The sequence below is a fragment of the Crotalus tigris genome, unplaced genomic scaffold, assembly GCF_016545835.1.
Source record: "Crotalus tigris isolate CLP2741 ecotype Arizona unplaced genomic scaffold, ASM1654583v1 scf7180000017551.9496454, whole genome shotgun sequence".
Taxonomy (NCBI): domain Eukaryota; kingdom Metazoa; phylum Chordata; class Lepidosauria; order Squamata; family Viperidae; genus Crotalus; species Crotalus tigris.
The window spans coordinates 7,946,410-7,962,938 of record NW_024096469.1 but is presented as its reverse complement, the minus strand read 5'-3'; the positions used below and the strand labels follow the sequence as shown (position 1 = coordinate 7,962,938).

Below are 16,529 nucleotides of genomic sequence, written 5' to 3'. Positions count from 1 at the left end.
AAAGTTATCTTACATTCTTCATTCAGACTGAGATTCTGCAGAGACTTATTCAAGTTCCTTGCTGTAGTGACTGCTCGAATATTTCCATAGGAGCTGACAGAACGGAGTTTTGGAGTACATGGATTATCTCGAACTGGAGTCAGACTTCCAATCTCTATGGAGGCAATATAAATATTTATCCCCGCAAAATAGCAAACCAGTAATAGTTTCAAGTAAGTCAATAATAGTAGTCACTGCTGCCCCTTAGATAAAGTTTTATCATTTATTTATTTAGCTTATTTGCCACCCGTGTAGTTTCAAATTAACTGGGTGGCAGCTGGTTGGTGCTATGTCTTCTTTTAGCCTCAGTGTTCTTTTTCATATGTTTCCCCATGGCTTTTATCTTTTACAGTCCAGAGTTGCTTCGAACTGGGAGATGGATGGCATATTCATTTAATAAATAAGTACATAATTAAAAAATCTTTTAGGCAATGCACAAATAGGTAACAAATCAAGGGAACAAATCAACATAGGTAAACAACCAAATAAACATTAAACAATGGCTTAGTCAAGGAACTACCAAGAAGAAAACAAGACTCCCACCAACACCGACAGAGCAAGCCCCTATATATAAACAGACAGCAAACTCTACTCCCTTCTGGCACTGAAGAGTAACAATGGCACAGCAGAGTAATAAAATGCCTGTAAGAAAACAACCAAGCTCAGAGAGCACAAGGACTCCACAAGCAACAAACTGAACGGCTAAACTGCTTCTCTTTGTTCCTTTTAATAAATGTTCTAGTTTAGTATTAATAGGATAAATGTACTAGTTTAGTATCAATGGGACAATTAATGGGATTTTTCATAAGTAACATTTTAAAACTGAGATGCCATTTCAACTTCCTTATTTAAAGTAGAGGAAAATGTACAGACTGCTACTGTGCAAGGTCTATTAGCTATAATGAGATTTACGTGACAGCCCCAAACAAAGCTGACCTCATTTGAGTTCAGCAATGTATCACTGCTGAGGTGCGAGTCTGGATATTATAATAAAAGAGAAACAAACAAACAAAAAAGCTTAATGATCTTTTTCCTGCCTAAATATTTACCCAAAGAATTCCATTATATTATGAATGCTTGCAATTGTTATTATTTTTTTATCTTATTTTTCTCCAAAAGGCAGACTTAGTTGGCTATAAAAAGGCTTTCATAATGCACACCAAAGAAAGCTTTTTGTGCATTTTATTTATAACCATTTACTTCCTGTATAAAAAGAAGGCAAAATAATGTTGATCTATGTTTCCAGTTTTTAAAATGCACCCTTCTCCCCCTTTTTAAGGCACAGTAGCTATTAACGTACACATTTTATTTATAGGGTACATATAAACTATTTCAAACAAATTTACTCCAAGCAACATATAATTTTGCAATCTTCTAATAGATTTAAAGAAAACATAAGTAACAAAATAAATCTTAACTAAAAATTATAAAGCACATAAATAAATTGGGACTTTAAACCAAAGAATCTAATCGCTGTGCAGAAGAATAGTCACAACATCCTGCCCTCAAGACTTAATAGAACAACTAAGTTTTTAGGCTTTCTGAAATTCAGGAGGGAAGAGACTATTTTAATATTTTTGGAGGAAGGCACTATTCCAGGGAAGAGTAAATGAAAAGCAGGAAGCTTTTATCTAAATAAACCAATTGCCCCCCAAACTATACAGGATACACAATATTAATAATGACATTTTATGAAAGGGAAGGCCAACAATAGTTTGTCCTGGACCTTTACAATCTTTTCACACAAATTAAATGTGTTAGGAGAAAGGACAGAAGGAACATGAAATATCCTAGTCTGAATGTAGGCCTTTCCTCACTTACATCTAAACATCTGGTTGGGGATCTTTTTCAACGGTCAGCAAGGCCAACTGCCATGCTCTGCTGCTGAGGGTATTCTTTGGCTGTTTCTTATCACAGTTGCCTTCTGCAGGAATCATGAAACATTGAGAAGTTGTTTTCTGGTTTTCCTTTTCATTCCCCATCTTCTTTTTCTTTGATGCTATACGATTGTAAAGCTAAAAACCCAGGGACTGAGTTTTTGTTTAAAAATATTGTTATGTAAGCTGTTCTAGGAGTTTCTTAAACTGATCAGCAGGGTATAAATGCTTTACATAAAAAATAAACTGCTGGTGTTACATATGAATTAACATAATGCTAGGGGAGTTTAAACTCTTCAAACAAGTTGAATTTTATTTTTTATCTTAGTTTCCAACAGAATTGGGATTTTTTTTGGCACTTTTAGACCTCAAATAAATTAATACGATTCAAGAAAATGGGAGAAGAAAACAGATTTTTTTATCAGTTTTTTTCAGTTTCCTGTTAAAAAGAAATCAACTTCTACAACTTTGTGCCTGCAAAGAAGATGATAGAGTACCTGGAGCAGCAGGTGAGGGCAATGCATAGTTCTTCTCTTCTTCCATAAACTGTAAGGCAACTGTACAGAAATTGGTTTCATACTGAACCACATGGTGACTCAGTGCCACGACTAACTCCTGTTGAGAAACAAAGATGAAAAATAGATCTTTGAACCCCATGGATATCAAGAAATTAACCATAAGAATGTTCCATCATTGGAGAGCTGCTACCAAATGCCTGGCAAATAGCTTGAAGTGCATATCACAGGATACCTATCAGTAACATTGAAGTTATAGGAAGATTTACCATAATGTTTTCATTATCATAGTTAGTTAAAGCAATAATCACCAGAAGCTTCAACTAAAACTAAATCTAATGTCAGAATCAAGAAATGACATCCTTCTTTTACTCTTGTATATTGACTAGACTACACCTAGAACACTATCTTCAGTTTGGGGCACTGCACTGAGAAATCAGATGGCACGTACAGGATAGTAATCAAAATGATATACAGAATTAGGAAGAACAGTTGAAGACACTGCGTATGTTTAGCTTGGAGATGACTGCAGGAAGTCATGATGCATTGTTCAGAGTTATTTCAGAAGACAGTACCCAAAATGATACATTTGAACTATAAGGAAGTAAATTTTGGCAGAACATCAAGACAGATCTAACAGCAAGCGTTGCCCAAGAATGGAATCACTTGGAAGGTGGTGGACTCTCCTTCTCTGGAGTTCTTTAAGAAAAATTCCCTTCCAGCCCTTTACTTTCTGCCAAAGGCTTTAGCTTTAGAAAATGAAAACTATCTATCCCATCTATCTAAACAGAGAAAATCTGACCTAAGCTTGCTTAGAGTACAATGTCACAATCACACTATCTATAAATATAACAAGAATGAAGGAAGAGCAGAAAGCATATTCTTCTACAAAATATGAAGTCTGTTCAAAGTTGTGAGCGTTGTATTTTTTCTTCTGTTCAATCTCTGAGACTGTCTGGACCAATCCCTGCAGTTTTCTTGGTAAGGTTTTTCAGAAGTGGTTTGCCATTGCCTTCTTCCTAGGGCTAAGAGAAAGTGATTGGCCCAAGGTCACCTAACTGGATTTGTGCCTAATGCAACTCATGATCTCCTGGTTTCTAGCCTGATACCTTAGCCACTACACCAACTGGCTCTTAACATTATATAATCTTTTACAAATAAATCCCAAACTCCAGACAGATTCCAATATAAAAGTCTCAGGGGCCTCTCAGAAATTGCATTATTCCTTGGGAAACATCTACTGTAGACTTTTAATATGGAAAATAACTCCCTCACTCATTGTTAAATAATATTTGACGGGGATTGTTTTTAGAATGATACCCACACACATAGAATAAGCTTTCACACTGTATAAAGCCAAAATTTAGTTAAACAAGGTTTCAAGCAATAGACTAAGCCAATAAGTATTATGTTCAAATACAATGGATGAATTCCCATAACATGCTAAACCCAAACCAAAGCTTTACCTCATTATGGATTAAGTACAGTGTGTGAATCCTTACATAGAAAACATTACATGAACATTTTCCCCACAACAACAGCCTTGGGGAGGTGGGTTGGGCTGAGAGAGAATGACTGGGCAAGATCACCCAGTTGGCTTTCATGGCTAGGGTGGGATTTGAACTCACTATCTCCTACTTTCTAGCCTGATGTCTTAGTAATGCCAAAATAGTACTAAGGAAGCAATTATCATGTAGGGTAGGGAACCTTGGCTCTTTTATGACTTGTGGACTTCAACTCCCAAAATTCCCGAGTCAGCTACCCCTAATCTAGGGGAATCAGTTCCAGGTTTCAGCTATGGGATATTGATGGGATACTGTTAGGTTCTTGATTTTATTTAAGTAGCCATGTTACAGTTTTTGAAGGAAAGCAAAGAGATAATTTTTGTAACAGTCTGAATTTAACATTTTTATATCAGACTTGGATTTCTGGATTCAACAATATTTCCCATCTTTTACAAAAATGCATTGGGCTGTTCCTGTTTACTTCTAAGATACAAAGAGCACATACATTTCCTTCAATCTTTTCCTTGAAACCAGCTGACAGCAATGCTTAGCCAATATATTCTCTTTTGCTTTAGTGTAGTTGAAAGCTTTTGTGAGCATAAAAAAGCAAGAAAATCAAGTCCCTAGAAATCAGCATTCTGACAAAATTAATACCCATCTGTCACCTCAAGTGAGAATGAGGGCACTTTTTTTATATGCTGCTTGGTGAAACATTGATTTTTCTTTCACTTTGGCATAAGGATCTGAAGAAAGCAGGAACATTTGACTCCAAAATGTATTATTTGCAACAAAAGCTTTTTATTCTTGGCCAGGCTACCCTCCTTATTATTTGATTCAAACCAGTATTGTCACACTGATGTACTATCCTGGAAATAGTGAATAGGAAGAGATGAAATTACAGCATTCTTTTCCTATCCATAGATAATTTTATCCATTAAAATATAATTTACCATACTACCATTTTAGTTTAGGTTGAAGACAACCTGTCTTATTAAAAAAGGCAATTATTTTCTGGAACTACCAGAAGATGAAACTATGAAACTGGCAATTGGAAATCTTAAAAATCTCAGATTTATTTTCTTGAAATGTCTATCTACAATGAATTAAGAAAAACAGTAGCTATAAAAGAAGGTCAGAAACTTATCCTTGCATTCTATTTACAGATGTACTCCTAAGGCATCAGGCTAACAACTGGGGGATCATGAGTTCTAATCCCGCCTTAGGAATTAAACCAGCTGGATGACCATAGGTCATCACTTTCTGTCAGCCCCAGGAAGGAGGCAATGGCAAATTACTTCTGAAAAACCTTGCCAAGAAAATAGCAGGGATTTGTCCAGGCAGTCTCTGAAAATTAGATATGATTGAATGGAAGGGGAAAAAAAACATATACAGTAGAAGAGTCAGCTAGAAGAGATCAAAAACAGTTTGCATACAATATAGTAATACCAAGCACTTTATACCTCAGTGCTATCAAATGATTAATATGCTACTTTTCTGTAAAAGGAAATCCGAGCAGACCAAGATCAGTTTATTAAATCCTATCCTTGCCCCCCACCGCCAGGTTAAGGAGAGCTATTTCTTGAATGAAGTTGTCTTCTTTCATTCCTGCATTGCCCTATACTTCCCTTTTTCTTCTAAAGGACTGCCACATATTTCTGTTTCCAGTAGAAAATTGTTGTTTCATGTTTAATGTCACAAATAATATAAAACTGTGCTATACTAACAGTGATCAACCGAAAAGCTTTTCAGAACCCATCTCCTAAGAGGAATGAAAAATTTCTTCAAACTGTCTTCGTTCTGAAAGCACAGAACAAGACAGAAATCTCCTCCTCCTCCTCCTCTTCCTCCCTCCTCCTCCTCCTCCCTGTTGTTGTTTAAACAAAGGAGCTCCAGATAAAAGTAGTGGTATACAATCTAACAGCTTGCTGATGACAATTACCACTTCTCTTTGGCATTCAGCAGCACACTTTCCAACAGTGAATATTTTCCCAGGTCTAAAATTATCCTTTTTAAATACCCAGTTTTTCATTATTTTGTTATACAATGGTCCTTTTCTATTCCAAAAAGGATTATTCACACTGAAATGCCACATTGATAACAACCCAACTGGGTGCAAAGAACTATCAGGTCAGACGAGAAACAGCACCTCATGTTTTAGAATGACGGCCCACTGGAGGGGTGATAGCAAAATGGTAGCTATATCCATCCCTATAGCTCCATCCAACGTGTCTTTTGCAGCAAGTGCTTTCTATCAAACTCTGTGAGTTGAGTTTAACTTTGTTTCTTTTAAAACAGTTTTCAGGCCGAAAACACAAAGCCAAGTGCAAAAATGATACTTTTGGAAGTGTCCTCTCAGGTAAGGAAGAGGCAAAATAATCTAAATCACCTGACTTGCCATTCAGAGAAATCATTGATGAGCCACAGCCAATAAAACCTAAAGTGCAGAAAATTAGATGACAGAGGTAGCCATCAAGCAGCTGAAATCCCTGAGGGCCTTACGCATTAACTCCCTTTTTACCCACTTCTCATGAGTCAGCAGAATAAAGAAAAATAAATGTCGGCTCCAGTTTCTCTTTTGTTAGAAGAATTTTATCTGAAAGAACTGATAAGTTGGGAAAGCAGTGCCTGCTCATACATAAAGCACCTCCAGTTACCAGGGATCAACACTGAAAAGGAGAAGGAGCTGGAGGAGGAAGAGAGGAGGAGAGAAGGGCAGCTTTTAAAATCCCATAGCACTTTCCCCTGAGTGAAAAGCAGGCTAAAATCCCCTTTCTAAGCTCTTAACTGCTATAAAAAGTAGAAACAAAGAACTGCCCCTCTCTCTTTGATTTTGGTACAGTACTTAGAGCCCTCTCATTTCCCACGGAAATTTGGTATCAATCCTATGAGCCAGTTTTAGGTCAGATCATCTAGAACTCATAGTAAGGACTGGTATCAGGAAAAAAAAAACCTCAATTAATAAAGATATTCAGAATGTTATGCACAGGTACTCCTCATTTAACAACCATTCATTCAGTGACTGATTCTCAAAGTTCCAGTCATCCCAGCATCCCCATGGTCACATGATCAAGACCTGGATGCTTGCCATGTGGCTTGCACTTAAGAAAGTTGCAGCATTCTATAGTCACAAGATCTCTGCTATGTTCTTTCCTACTGGCTTCCCCAAAGCAAAGTCAGTGGGGAAGCCAGTAGGAAAAACTGCAAGTTGTTCAAGTAAGTTCAAGTAAGTTACTCTCCTTCACCTGGCAGCAACCACTGTGCTTGTGTCATATCTTGGGGGCCACTGATGTACTCTCCTTTACACGGCAGCAGCCACCTTTGGTCCTGCCATGTCTGTACTTTGTCAGCTACCCACAGACCCTTCCGCACATAACAGCAGCCACTTACCAGCTAGCTGGTCTACTTACAAGCCACCTGGGACTTTCTTGATGATCTTCACTTAACAGGGGAATAGAGAGTGCTGGGAACTCTAACTAATTGCCAACTGATGTGGTCCTGTGACATCACGTTTTACGACTGCATCACATAGCAACAGAAATTCCAGCCCCAATTACTGTTGTTAACTGAGTAGTGCCTGTATTTAAAACTAATAAGGCCAGGATACTAATATCTATCCCTCCTAACCCTTTGCTATACCTTTCGGACCATGGGGCTTCCATCATTAATGAGCTGGGCCAGCATCATGGCAACATTGTGATCTATAGTAGTGGAATGATCTGTCCGCTCAGCAGAATTTCCTACAAAAGTGCCAAGGGCAAAGACTGCCGCACAGCGAACCTACAAGAGAAAGAGAAGGCATCATAACAGAGCATAAGAGTCCGTACCTACTACTTTGCCAAAAATAGGCCAAATCAAGTTTTCCACTGAAAAATGCAGATGTAAATCAGACATACTTGTTTCATAGGGCCAAGAGATATTCAGACTGGAAACTTGTTCAAAAAATTTAAACATGTACTCAATGCAGTCTAATAAGTAACAAGAAACGTTAATTGATTAAAGAGCTCTCCACATCTATTTGCACATTTGTTAATTTGCTGCTGCTAGCTGAAGCATTAGAAGTACTTAAAAGGCATATTTGGTTTTCCCAGTAAAGTGAATGCTTTACAATCTATGTCTTTATCTTCTAAACAATGAATGATTAGATTTATCAATTAAAATCAATATAGTTATAGTTAAACTGAGCCAGATTGCATTCCTATTGTAGGAAGTCCTCCAAACAAGTCATTAAGCAAAGCAATTCCTAAGTGAAACCATGTCTGTGCTTATGACCTTACTTCAGCTTCCCTTGGCTTGATAGACAGACAAAGATTATAAATATGAGAATTGGTCATAAAATTACTTTTTCATCACCGTCATAACTGTGAACTGTCACTAAACGAGGCAGTCGCTAAGCAAGGACTACCTGCAGTCAAGCTTAACCCAAAGCCTTTAAAAAAGTGGCGTGTTGGCTCTTTTTAATTTCTCAATGGTCATCCTGCAAAAACGGAGCCTGGCTCCTCCCTTTAGGCAGTCACCGAAGCAGCTTTGTAACACAGCGAAGCTAATTAAGGTAGCTAATTAAAACAGGGTCTCCTTGTTGGAAGAGATTTTTTTTGAAACCTAGAGGAAGTACCTCGGGTATTGAATCGGAGAGAAGGCTGTAGAGCTTTTCGTGAGCGCTGTCCCTCACACCGCACCACCTCGCAGAGTCAAAATTCTGCCAGATACGGCCCAAGCAAATAGCCACCCACTGGCGCAGCAGAGGGTGTGGATCATTCAGCTGCTCCAGGCAAATGGCAATCAAGTTCCCTTGGAGGCAAGCTTCCTGCAAGAAAGGGCCTTCATGACATGGCAATCCATTTCTTGTCAGTATATAAATCTTAAGGCCAAGATATTCCCAAGAGGAATGAGGCAGAAATGACCGGGCTTAAATCAGTGCTGTCTAACTTTTTTTTACTCAAGGTTACTGAGTCAAGCTTCACTTTTTCTTCACTTGTACTGACCTGTCCTGTGTTGTAGTTGTTGACAATCACTGCCAGGATGAAAGCTGTCATTGTTCTGTGTTCAGCCTTAACAGATAGACACAAGAATATTTTTATTCATGAATCTTGGGTAAAGCAACACAGGAATGCTTTAGGCAAAAGCTTTAAAGGAGAAACGGCATCTCTGACAAAGATTTGCACTGCTGGAGGACTCCAGGAAGTTGTAAACTTAATATACAAAAATTATGTTATTTAACTGAACTGGAAAATGAGCATGAAAGCAAACCAATCCTTTTCAGATGATGATATGGGTGCCCTCCAATAAGAATTAATTCAACTTCAAGATTGAAGTTTTCTAACGTGATGTCAGACAGCGCTGTTGGAAAATACAAATATCAACAGTCACAAAGTTAATATAATTAATACATAGTACAAAGACAGAAATGTGTCCAAATAAGAAGCCTGTATACAACTCTTGGAGTTGGTACATTTTCTACTAACTCTATATTCATGCATGTCAAATAGGCAAATAGTATTGCTTTTGCTTGGTGCTTCAAATGCTGTTAAAGCACCATACAAAAACATTTTCCAAGCTTACTTGAAAGAGTGAAAATGATTTTTTGTAACATTTTTCCATGTTACACATTATGAAAAATATACGAGGAAGGAACTGGGCCCCACTGATTCATAGAAGTAACTGCAGTTTATAGAAAAAGTGGGATTCTTAGCACAATTATTTTTCTCAACAGACTATATTTATAGTGGGTGCTCGCTTAACAACCATTCTCTTTGTTAGAATAGAATAGAGCTGGAACGGGCCTTGGAGGTCTTCTAGTCCGGCCCTCCGCTCCAGCAGGAGGATCTATACCAGGGGTTCTCAACCTTGGCAATTTTAAGACTTGTGGACTTCAAGTCCACAAGTCTTAAAGTTGCCAAGGTTGAGAACCCCTGATCTATACCATTTCAGACAAGTGACTGTCCAGTCTCTTAAAAACCTCCAGTGATGGAGCTTTGCTGGCTGAGGAATTCTGGGAGTTGAAGTCCACAAGTCTTAAAGTTGCCAAGGTTGAGAACCCCTGATCTATACCATTTCAGACAAGTGACTGTCCAGTCTCTTAAAAACCTCCAGTGATGGAGCACCCACAATTTCTGAGGGCAAGCTGTTCCACTGGTTAATTGTCCTCACTGTCAGGAACTATCTCCTTAATTCCAGGTTGCTTCTCTCTTTGATCAGTTCCCAACCAAAAGAACAGAGATGGGGAGAGCCAGGCAGAGAGGAGGAGTTGAAGCAGAGGCAGTTCATTTCAGGCAGGAGAAAAAAACAAGGTTTGGCTTAATGGTTTCATATTCCTTGATCTAGCGACTGCAACTAGGACTTCTGGAATTGCTGTCGTTAAGTAGTGTGATCATGTGATGTTTTGCTTAACATAAGAACAAAAATTCTGCTCCCAGGTAGGCATCTATGGAGATTCTCAGTCATCTGGGTCATGGTTGCCCCAAAGGTGCTTTTTCAAAAGGCAACTGGACTTTCTTTATTTTTCCTTGAAGGCATTTTGCTTCTCATCCAAGACATTTCTTCAGTTCTGAAGAAGCGTCTTGGATGAGAAGCGAAATGCCTTCAAAAAAAAACAAACAAAGAAAGTCCAGTTGCCTTTTGAAAAAGCATCTTTGGGTCCCAGGTAGGGTTGATAAGTGAGGATTATTTGTATAACTATTCTTACCCAGTAAATTTTTCATACGGAACTCTTATTCTATTAACTATCACAGGTTGCTGTGATCTTATTTACAAAGATCGAAGTAGTTGAGTTGAAGAAAAATAATTAAAATGTATTGCTCCTTGTGAAATATAGAATCTCTTACTCCAACATTGCTATAAGAACATAAGAGGAGCAGACCAAAGGCTAAACTGTTTTCCAACAACAAACAAGTTCCCTCATTCCAAAAGCAGGAGATAAAGGCAACAGCCTTCCCTTACTCTAGCATAAGGCACTCAACAGCTTTTGGATGCTGACATTTCATTTTGTTCTGATGGACAGACTACAGCCTAGTCACATGTTATTTCCATGTAGCTAATGGCAGAAGAAAGGTCCTACCACGTTGGTATAATGTTGCTCCCTGAGCTTGAGCATGAAGAGTTGACTAGGAAAATTTACTGAGCTGGAGCTCTTATATTGAGGGCCCACATAAAAGAATTGTGCATACTATATAGATCAGGGGTAGTCAACCTTGGCTCTTTTTTTTTAAAAAAAAAATTATTTTCAATTTTACATTATATCATAAAAATACTTCAGATAAAGAGTAAAATTTATACACATAACTTTCGGTATTGCTCACCCATTTCCCCCCAAACCGCATCCACCCTCTAACCTCTTCTCTCACTTCTCTCACTTCCCTCTCCTTCTTCACTCTCCCTCTCTCCTCCTTCTCCTCAACCTTCCTACTTACTTCTCCCCTTCCTCCTATCTTCTCATTCCTGATGCAGTCCAGGAGAAATGCCCGAGCAAATCCTCTCTCCAAAATAAAACATAATATTATATACAATGAAACTATTTCTACTTATCTGAGCTATTTAACCTTCAACCCATCCCCCCCCTCCCCCACCCCCACCCCCACTTCCCAGAGCCAAGTACAGCCAGCTTAGCTGGCTCAGGAATTCTGGGAGTTGAAGTCCACGAGTCATAAAAGAGCCACGGCTGACTACCCCTGATATAAATGATTCAGGAGAAATGCTTCAGACCTCATGAAAACACAGTACTTTTCCACTATTCATGAAAAAAGGTACAGTTGCTTTAAGAATTATATTAATTTTAAGGAACCACAGAAGCCTGAAAAAAGCGGGTCAGTTACAATCAATAGCAGAGAAGTATTTGTGCAAGGTCTGAATCATTTTCAAGGCATGCACAACCCAGTGTCAAAATCAAGACAACTGCGATAACACAAAGGAATCTCGTAGGAAAGCAGTTGGACATAAATAGACTCTCTTATTCCCATCAGGGTGCTCAACAGAGGAAGTCAGGGAAATAAAGTTAGCATAAGAGCACTATCTCAGATAGCTTCCTTTTGAATAGGGCATGAATGGCCCATCCAGTCAGTAATTTAATTAACAAACAAGCACACTATCATCATGTTTTATATTAATTCAATAAGATTAATTCAGCCATATTGCATGAAGAAGCATTTTCCCGTGCCTGCCCTGAATACACTGTCAATATTTTTAATTGCTTAAGGAGAGGGAAAAAGTTATATTTACTTTTTTCACTGCTGTTATTCAATAAAGCCTACCGCATATTAGAATTGCATAAGAACTGTTACCATCTACAAAACATCATTAAGTCACATAAGAGTTGCACGTGAACCAAGACACAACACATAAGATCTAAACAGATGGATTGGATGGGGGAAGTGATGGAAAGGAAACTGGATTGATTACTTAATCTTACCGGCATATAAGGATCTGCCAAAACAGAAAGGAAATACTTGTGACCATTGTCCTTCACAAGGTCAGCTTGGCATGACTAAAAAACAAGATTGAGGGTAAAGAGAGAGAAGAAAGAACACAGTTAAGTTCAATAACCTGAAAAAAATCTTCTTCTAAGCCTTCAGATGATTTATGAATATTTCATGGCGTAGTAATTTTTCTCCTTCAAATTCAATTTTCAATTGATTTGAGAAACAAAATAGCAGAAGTAAGCTTCTTCTGCCAGGACATCAGCCAAGAAATCTTGATCAAAATTTATATCATGGAAGTAAAGGACATCTGCTCCATGCCCAAGGCCCACAGGCAGTTTTGTTTGTTTGGAGAGTCCTTTGAAGCAATTACTAAAAATTTTTACCTTCAATGAACAGTACATCTTTTGTTCATTCAGTCTGTACAATGAACTAGGAGAACAATCATCTGTAAGCCAGGTGTAGTGAAAAAACCATCTTCTTCCACAATAATCAACTGTATTTTTTTCCCTAACTGATAAAATCTAAGGGCTCTTCTGGTTCATCTTTTGTAATATCTATGCATAAAGCATAGAGAAGAGGGAACAAACTTAATGACTAACATACTTTTTCTTTCAACAGTTATGCTGGGTGACTCCTTTGGCACTCATATCTTTTTTTTTTAATTGTCTGGCTAAAATCAAATCTCCTCAATTTATGTAGTTACAAGTCATAATTGTATATGTACATACATTCCGCCAACATGATCATTATCTACATATATCACCAAGTCTCCTTTCTTTCTTTTAATGAAATTGCTCAAGCTGTTCTTCTTGAGCTCAAATAGAGATGGGAAGCATGGGACATTACAAGCACCCTAGCACAGGGGTCCCCAACCTTTTGGGCACCAGAGACTGGTTCCGTGGAGAGAGGTTTTTCTGTGGACCGGAGGGGGCACGGTTTTGTGTGTTGCCTACATTTTACAGATGAGGCTTTGCTTGTTTGTGCAGCCCGGTTGCTGACATGCCATGGCCCGGTACTGGACCACGGACTAGGGGTTGGGGACCCCTGCCCTAGCACACAAGATCACAAAGGCATTGATTTTGCTTTCATCTTTTTTTGAAAGGGGGGGGGAGAAAAAAAACCTCGAGTGTAAAGAGGTGCTGAAGAAATAAAACACTGCTTTACTGCTGCTCTGTTCTTGGTAATATCTAATCGATATGGATGAATACAGTTGCTGAGGCAAAGAGGATTCTTTATGTGAAGGTTTGACAATAAGGCAGAGAAACGTCCATATTACAGTTCTGCTGTGCTGCTTGAAAGGGAGAGTGAGGAGGGCCATTGCTGTAGTCCTTTATGTCAATTCAAAACCACTGCTCACTCCATTAAATATACAACATAGGTTTAATTTTTTTCCTCTACCCAAAATTGTTAATATTATTTTATATTATATCGTATTATATCATATCTCCTTTTGTTTATCTTAGTTCTACATGTTGCAGTGTAAAAGGATGCTCTGTAAACAAACAATCAAGCTTTTTAGGAGCTCTGATTCTTAAGGGAAGGAAATCAGAAGAGGGCTAAAATCTAAAACAGAAAGTCCTGAGACTCATATATGAAAAACAACAGATGGAAAAACATTCAAAGTATTAAGCTGGGATCGGATGCCAAAGCATAAATGAATTAGAAAAAAAAAAGCCAATGTTTATACTTCATTCGTTTAATATTTTACAGAAAAGCTGGAGCAATGGCAAAGAAAAAATAGTTATCAAACTATTGTATTGCTGATTAAGCTTGAAGAAGCTATAATAGGAGAAAAGCAGACAGGAGTACTCCTTTCTACTGGTGATACTAATTAGGATTGTTGGGAATTCTAGCCATACCTGGATGGCCTTGTTTCTACTTCTCTGAATTACAGCTCTAATTACAAGATTAAGACTAGAAAAATTATAGTATCAGGGAATACCTCAAAACAGGAAATAATTGTCAGGAGTAGAAACTATTAAAAAAATAAACCAAATATCTCTCCAGGAGCATGCCTGATAGCCTCATCAAAATTCAAGTACATTTGCTTAGATTTTATGGAAAACAACGCACAAACACAAACACACATGTATACACATACACCAAGTTGTCAATGGAGAAGCTTCAGTAACACAACCAATACTGAAATTTATATTCTAAAACAATAAGCATTAATTGTATAGATTCTTCTGTCTAACCCAGGCATGTCAAACTTGCAATGTCACATGACATCGCGCGACGTATCAGAGCTTTTTTGCCATTGCCGGCAATGGGGTGGGCGCGGCTCCGGTATGATGAAACTGGCCCACAGGCTGGCAGTTTGACACCTCTGATCTAACCAAATACTCAGAATTAATTCACCTGAAGCATATATCAAGTGTGTATATTGGTAGGAACAGCTTCATCTTTACTTCAGTTAGATCCCTTCTGATTCTTCAGAAATTCTATTTATACTAAAAATTTAAATTTATTACAATTGTATTATTATTATTATGAATATCTGTATACCATTCTAGGGCCTGATGGTATTGAGGTGGTATATAAACTGCAGAAATGAATTTATTAAATCACACAGGATAGACCAGATTTTGGGATGTTGCAATTTAGGGGCCATTCACACATGAACAAGCAGTCATACATGGGTCATTCTGAATGGCTACCTCTGAAGTTTGCTTAATGAAGAAAGCCATATACCCAGTAGTGAGATTCAGCCAGTTCGTACCAGTTCAGAGAACCGGTAGCTAATTTTTTGTTGCCCAGGCCCAGAATGGACTTCTGGAAGTGGCATCACACAGAGAGCCAGTTGTTCACATATTTGAATCCCACCACTGCATATACTGTATGTACAACTGCTTCCTCCACAGATGAAAGTTCTTTTTGTGAGGACTCCATGGTAAGTTGGAGCATGTGGAATAGCTTGTCACATGGAATAATTACTATTGGGAACAAATCATAGCAACTTCTGCATGAGTCTTTATCCACTTGTATCAATCCTACATCAGTTTGTATGTTAGGAGTTAACATAATAAAAGTTTGATGATATGGACCTGAAAAAAAATTCTTATACCACCAAAAAGCATATTAACACATTGGGAACAGGTTAATTATCTTTGATAGTATTTTCAAACCTACCTCTTTTATTTTCTCCTCAGTTAAATGGATGTTTGTTCTTTATGAATTTACAAGAGCCAATGTAGGGTAATGATAATTGTTGCACAGGAATGGGGGAAACATGTCTGTTAGTCTCCTCAGCCATGGGATGGCTTTAGACCAGCAGTCCCCACCTTTCCAGCTTGGCGGCCCGGTGTGGAGGGGGAGAGGGAATGGTTTTGTGAGAGTGGTGGATGTGTGCATGTGCACAGCTCCATTTGGGTGACTGGCGGTGTACGCACCCACCACAGATGCAAGGGGAGTTTCAAGTGTGAGCGCAAGTGCCCGTTGCTCACACAAGGGGAATTTCACTCGTGTGAGGGGAGCTATGCATACACACATTTGCCTAACGCTTTTCATGCCCTGGTTCTGAACGGGCTGTGGTCCAGTAGTGAGCTGTGGCCCAGGAGTTGGGGTCCCCTGCTTAAGACTAATTACTCTCACTTAACATGTTTCACAGAATTGTTATGGGGAAAAATAAAGGGGGGGGGGGAGAGAGATATATACATTGCCTGAGCTCTTGTAGAAAAGCCAAAGCATCTATGTAGTCCTCAACTTGCGACCAAAATTGAGCCCAAAATTTCATTGCTAAACAAGATATTTAAATGAATTTTGCCCTATTTTACAACCTTTCTTGCTACAGTTGTTATGTAAATCACTGCAGTTAAGTTAATAATACGGTTGTTAAGTGAATCTGGCTTCCCCAGTGACATTGTTTCTCAGAAAGTTACAAAAGGTAATTACCTGATCCAGGGACACTGCAATCATCATAAATACATGCCAGTTGTCAAGCGGCTGAATTTTGATCATGTGACCATTGGTCATCAGTGTGAAAAATGGTCATAAGTCACTATTTTCAAGGCCATTGTAACTTGGAATGGTCACTAAATGAATGGTTGTAAGTCAAGGACTACCTGCAAATCAAATAACTAAATGTCTGTGGAGATTCTCAATCATCCAGGTCATGGTTGTCCCCAAGGTGCTTTTTCAAAACTGGACCTTTTCAACTGGGCTTTGTTTTTTCCTTGAAGA

General features: G+C 38.4%; 1 protein-coding gene across 3 annotated transcripts in view; it reads right to left on the bottom strand.

Annotated features, from left to right (window-relative positions):
- RPTOR (regulatory associated protein of MTOR complex 1) overlaps positions 1-16,529 on the bottom strand; it is a 425,821-nt gene that overhangs the window by 107,732 nt on the left and 301,560 nt on the right. For all 3 annotated transcript variants that reach the window (XM_039346112.1, XM_039346121.1, XM_039346131.1), the window contains exons 14-19: positions 12,338-12,412; positions 8,919-8,984; positions 8,549-8,740; positions 7,573-7,713; positions 2,414-2,531; positions 14-154 (exon numbers count right to left, since the gene is read on the bottom strand). In XM_039346112.1, coding sequence (XP_039202046.1) covers positions 14-154; positions 2,414-2,531; positions 7,573-7,713; positions 8,549-8,740; positions 8,919-8,984; positions 12,338-12,412 — 733 coding nt within the window. The remainder of the gene's footprint in view (positions 1-13; positions 155-2,413; positions 2,532-7,572; positions 7,714-8,548; positions 8,741-8,918; positions 8,985-12,337; positions 12,413-16,529) is intronic.